General features: G+C 28.3%; 1 protein-coding gene across 1 annotated transcript; it reads left to right on the forward strand.

Annotated features, from left to right (window-relative positions):
- The first annotated feature begins 3,573 nt into the window (after positions 1-3,573).
- Positions 3,574-6,265, forward strand: LOC124420721. The gene is made up of 4 exons (XM_046954676.1): positions 3,574-3,711; positions 5,654-5,791; positions 5,861-5,978; positions 6,058-6,265. Exons 2-4 carry the CDS (start codon positions 5,692-5,694, stop codon positions 6,179-6,181), a joined length of 342 nt encoding a protein of 113 aa, XP_046810632.1. The 5' UTR covers positions 3,574-3,711; positions 5,654-5,691; the 3' UTR covers positions 6,182-6,265.
- Positions 6,266-6,487: the final 222 nt, after the last annotated feature.

The raw sequence follows: 6,487 nt of genomic DNA on the forward strand, positions 1-6,487 counted from the left end.
TAGACTAGACTATAGACTAAACTATAGACTAGACTATAGACTAAACTATAGACTAGACTATAGACTAGACTATAGACTAAACTATAGACTAGACTATAGACTAGACTAAGACTAAACTACAGGCTAGACTAGACTAGACTAAAGACTAGACTATAGACTAGACTTTAGACTAGACTATAGAATAGACCACAAACTAGAATATAGACTAGAGTATAGAGTAGACTTTAGAATAGACTATAGGCGAGACTATAGACTAGAATTCAGACTAGACTATAGACTAGGCTATAGACTATAGACCAGATTAGATAGTATATATTTTATACCATGGTCTTGTTTAACGTGTAATCATTAATTTAATATACAATCTACTCTACAGTATGGTATAAATTCTAGCCTACAATCTAGTCTATTGTCTAGTCCATTGTTTAGTCGATAGTCTAGTCTATAGTCTACTTCTATATTCTTGTATATATAGCTCACACGGTTTCGCAATTGCAAGTTTTTAACTATACATCTTGTAGTCGCCTAATTTGTAAATTTTATGAAACTCTCAATAATTTATTAAAAACTTAATAGAGGAAGTGAATCCACATGATGTACATTAAGCTTTTACAACAAAATTTCATTAAGAAATAAATTGTGTTTCTATTGAAAAACTTTTTACTTTTCTATATTGACTTAAGACCACTGTAGTAATAATTAACAATTCTTAAACAGCTTAGAGAAACAAACACCCTCAATTTCTATCTGTGACTGGTACATAACCGCCCATCATATTTAATGATATATGATACAAATTTCCATTTTCTTATTGACACAGTCTTTAATCATTTATGGTTTTATATGTTGACTTCAAAGAAAATTTTAAAAACAAAATTTGCAATTATAAATGAAAAATTACTAACATTTAAACTTACAGCCTTTAGATAATTTATTTATGAGAAATAAATAATATATTTATTTCGTTCAACCAGGAAAATGTATATAAAATCCTGTGATATATGAATTCAAAAAAAAATAACATGAATATATAAAGATTAAAAAACTTTCTCTGATTTAAAGTTAAACAATTCTATTTAACGGTGAAACTCTTTTATCCCAAATTTTCTTTTCCTTTCAAGATCACAATTCCCAAAATTACTATGGAAATTACTATGAAATGATAATGTAAGTTTGTTCGTACCTCTAATAACAGTAGTTATGGCATGGCATCTAATTGCAACCAATAATTTCATTTCCAGAAATTTATACCGAAATCCACAAAAAAAATTTTAAGTTTTTATATTTTTAATGTGTCTCATCAAAATGTCAGTTTTAATGTTAGGCCTTTAGGCAAACAGAAAAAAAGACTCTCCTTGTAAGCAACGGTGTGTCAGTTATGTTAGACATATTCGTGCCATATTAAACACTTTATCTTATGCCACATGTGGCAACCACATACATACATATATACATATGTATTAGCCAAGCTAAAGCAATTATCATTTCAACATATAAATATATACTAGTATGAGGCAGCTACAAGAAAAAAAAGAAGTTTTTGTTAAATACATTTTTTCAAATGTAAGAAGAAATTTCAGCTTAACATATAGTCAATGCCACCAATATAGAATTTGCATAGTTTTTTTTTTTTTTTTGCTTCACACAAAAACTCATTCCCTCTCAGCTTGTGATCATCAAATCATCATCTTTTAACTCATCAGCGAGCGTGCGTCAAGTTTTGTAAGTGTAAGCTGTCATTTTATGCAAATAAACTTGGTGTTTTACAAATTCCTGGTTTTTCTTGCGCTATATGCAACATGGCAGCTTTTTAATGAAAGCCTTCAATTATAGAATGAAGTCTATATGAAGTGTAGATCAGTAATCGAGAACAGCTTAAGCAGAGAAAGGCAGTATGCTCTATCTCTTATAGTTTTAAAGAAAAAAGAACTTTTATCTTTTCATTCAAAAAGTTCACTTTCGGTTCACTTTGAGAAAAATGGCCTTTTATGTTTTCACTGAAAAAATCCATTTTTTTTATGGGATTTAGAAGTGATCACAGATTTTCATTGTTTTTGCTCCATCTCTTATAGTTTTCGAAATAAATGGACTTTAAATGTTTTCACTCGAAAAAATCGATTTTTCATGGGATTTAGAGAAAAACGCACGGATGTTTTAGGGTTCTATAAATCGATTTTTGAATAATCGAACAATCGACTTTTTGTCGAAAAAAGTCGAAGTCGACTATTTTGTTCCAAAGAAGTCGATAACTCTACTATAGTCTGTGAAAAAAAGTCGAAAAGTCTACTTTGTTAATTAAACTCGAAAAGTCTGAAATTCAAAAAGTCGAAAAGTCGAAAAAAGTCAAAAAGTCGAAAATTGTAGAAACAAGTCAAAAATAGTCGAAAGTCAAAAGCTCTAAAATAGTCAGAAAAACTCAAAAAAAGTAAAAATATAGTCGGAAAAAAGTCGAAAATAGTCAAAAAGTCGAAAAAGTCGATAAAAGTCGAAACGTCGAAACGTCGAAACGTCGAAAAATCGAAAAAATCGAAAAATGTCGAAAAATCGAAAAAAGTCGAAAAAAATGGAAAAGTCGAAAAATGTCGAAAACTCAAAAACTGTAGAAACAAGTCAAAAATAGTCGAAAATTTTAAAAAAGTGGAAAAAAGTCAAAAACTCGAAAAAAGTCAAAAAATAGTCGGAAAAAAGTCGAAAAAAGCAAAAAGTCGAAAAGTTGAAAAGTCGAAAAAGGTCGAAAAGTCGGAAAAGGTCGAAAAAAGTAGAAAAAAGTCAAAAAGTCGGAAAAAGTTGGAAATAGTCGAAAAAAGTCGAAAAGTCTGAAAAACTCGAAAATTGTAGAAAGAAGTCAAAAATAGTCGAAAATTTTAAAAAAGTGGAAAAAAAGTCAAAAACTCTAAAATAGTCGCAAAAATCGAAAAAAGACAAAAAACAGTCGGAAAAAAGTCGAAAATAGTCAAAAAGTCGAAAAAAGTCGAAAAGTCGACTATTTATATAATATTTATAATCGAAAAGTCGACTTTTAATTAAATAAAAATAGTCGAAAAGTCGACTTTTAACTAAATGAAAAATGTCGAAAAGTCGACTTTTCGTTTCAATTATAGAACCTTAGGATGTTTACAAATACAAAAATCGAAAAAAAGTCGGAAAAAGTCGTAAAGTCAGAAAAAGTCGTAAAGTCGGAAAAAGTCGAAAAGTCGACTATTTATAAAATATTTATAGTCGAAAAGTTGACTTTTAATTAAATAAAAATAGTCGAAAAGTCGACTTTTAACTAAATGAAAAATGACGATAAGTCGACTTTTCGTTTCAATTATAGAACCTTAGGATGTTTACACTACAAAATATTTTTGTTCGAATTTAGAAGTGATCACAGATCATTATTGTTTTTGCTCTATCTCTTATAGTTTTCAAGAAAAGCGGACTTTTTATATTTTCACTCAAATTAACGGATTTATCATGGATTTAGAGAAAAATTGACTTTTATGTTTGCAATAAAAAATTTGATTCAAATTTTCATTATTTTTGCTCTATCTCTTATAGTTTTCGAGAAAAACGGACTTTTAAAATACCGATCTTTATGGGATTTGGAAGTGATTACACATTTTCATTGTTTTTGCTCTATCTCTTATAGTTTTTGAGAAGAACGGACTTTTAAGCTCTCAGTCATAAAACTGATTTTTGATAAAAATTTAGAAGTGATTACAGATCTTGGTGAGTAAGTTTTGCTCTATCCCTTATAGTTTTCGAAATAAACGGACTTTTATATTTTTACTAACAAAAACTAACAAAAACTAACTAACCAACTAACTAACTAACTAGCTAACTGACTAACTAACAAACTAACTAACTAACTAACTAACTGACTAACTAACTAACTAACTAACTAACTAACTAACTAACTAACTAACTAACTAACTAACTAATTAACTAACTAACTAACTAACTAACTAACTAACTAACTAACTAACTAACTAACTAATTAACTAACGAACTAACTCACTATCTATCTATCTATCTATCTATCTATCTATCTATCTATCTATCTATCTATCTATCTATCTATCTATATATCTATCTATCTATCTATCTATCTTTCTATCTATCTATCTATCTATCTATCTATCTATCTATCTATCTATCTATATATCTATCTATCTATCTATCTATCTATCTATCTATCTATCTATCTATCTATCTATCTATATATAACCAAAAAACCAACTATAGTTGTTATATAATCTAGAGACTATACTACTTGCCTGTCTAAAGTCTAGTCCACAATCTAATCCATACTTCAATCTATAGTGCGGCCTAGTACATAGCTCATTGTATAGTCTTGTCTATAGTATAGTTTATAAATCAGTCTACAGTCTTGTCCATTCTTCGATCTTTTATTCTGCGACTAAGAACAATCGGTATATGGTCTCCACATAGTTGAAGATAATTAAACTAAGTTTTCTGATATATACTTTCTAGTATACATATGTATATTTGTAGCTACAACTTAATGGCATATCCCACCTATAAGCTAAACTTATATAATTCTGGTATGCAATACAATCAGATAAATATGCAATTATTGACGTCAGCTTTAATTCCTTCTTCCGTTCCCTCAAAAGAATATATATAAATAAATGTCTTTAATTGATTTTTTTTTATTTGATTTAACAAGATTTCTTCTATTAGATAAGTATTTGAATTTTATAGGGTAATGAACTGTTTTTTAAATAAATAACAAATAAATATTTTTTTAACGTTTTACAGTTTTAAAAAATAAACAAACTTTTTTTTTTTTTTGAAAACAAAGTGCAAGAATAACAAGTAACTATAAAAAATTGGGGAATTTCGAAATTATTTTAATTAAACTGAAATGTGAGATTAATTGCTTGTTTTTTTTTTTTTGGATTAAATTAATTGGAGAAAGATGTCGGTTAGAAGAAATACAGTGATTTTTAAGGAAATTAGTTGATATTTCTTTAGAGACAAAACTTAAGGGGAAATCGTAAGGCCCTAAAGGGCTCTTTGATAAACCGATTGGAACCATCTCTTGCATCAATTTTTAAATGAATTTTATATATTATTCGACTTTTGGATGATCTGCTGATTTTTAGGAAGCAGTAGAATGGTCTAAGTCCGCTAAGGGTAAGAGTCAATTAAGGGACCCAAAGTAGAAAAAAAAGGTATTCTGAAAGAGAACTTTTCGCTTAGGCTAATCTAGACATTTCTATTAACAAGAGAAACCTATAAGATCAAAATTTTTAAATGGATATCAGAGCAGACATAACCGGTTTCAGAAGAGTTAAAAACGGGGTTTGACTTCAGACGATTAAGTTTCGGGAATGACGATTCAATTATTTGCTTTACTATTCCCTAAGAATCTAAATTTAGAATTTTATGCCAATTTTACACTCTCCTTAAACACTGTTCAACTAAAAATATTTTTACTCGTATAAATATAAACAAATTAAAAATGTTTATAATTTTCTCCAAAATTAAATATAGAACAACTTCATCATTCTAACGATGACTAAACCGATAAGAATACACTTCTAGTTCTTCTTTAACGTCTACACTGTTCTTTTATTTTTATTTTATATTTAATTAACATTTTGTTTGTGTTTATTTTAATTTAAAATCGCAAACCTTTCTTAAGCAACTAATTAGTTGAATTCTAACACTGAAAGCAGCAACATGAAATTTGAACTTCTAGTATTGAGTCTGGTATTTGTCAGTTTAGCATTAAAAGCTAAAGTTTCAGCAGAAGTAACTATTGGTACATATGCCGATCCAAGTAAGTAGAAAATCAAAAAAAAAACTCTTTAAAAAAAATGCAAAAAAATTACACATTTTTGTTGCTTAGGTCATCCTGGTCAATGTGTGTTGCAACAATTAGTTTTATCTCCCGGTGCAGTAGCTAAACATCCAGAGATGTGTGCCAAAATTACCTGCCACGATAATAGCAAAGCTTCCATAGTCACGTAGGTTTCTTTCTGTTTATATTACACATTTTGCAATTTTATATTTAATTTAATTTAATCTTCATTTAATTTATTACAGTTGTGCTGCCATGATACCACCTGAAGGCTGTACAGTGGGTGAACCTGTTGATCCTGAGGCCAATTATCCTAACTGTTGTCGCAAGAAAATTATTTGTAACAACGGTTTGGTCTTTAATAGTTAGACAAAAGTATTTATTGTGTATTTATAGTTTTACTTAGTTGTAATGAAAAGTAATTGTAATAAAGTTTTGTTATTTATTGTTAAAATATTTCAAATTATATCCAAAGTTTTATTCAGAAAACATTATTCTATTTTGAAGGCAACACTTCTTGAATTATTGATAAATGTTATTAGTTTTTTAATTATACTTTCAGTAGAAGGACCAGACTAGTCTATTGACTAGGGTCAAAGGCAACGACTATACTGTACTATATACTATAGACTATACTATTGAATAAATTATAAATACGAATGCAAACAAGTCCAT

This window comes from Lucilia cuprina, chromosome 6 (assembly GCF_022045245.1).
Source record: "Lucilia cuprina isolate Lc7/37 chromosome 6, ASM2204524v1, whole genome shotgun sequence".
Taxonomy (NCBI): domain Eukaryota; kingdom Metazoa; phylum Arthropoda; class Insecta; order Diptera; family Calliphoridae; genus Lucilia; species Lucilia cuprina.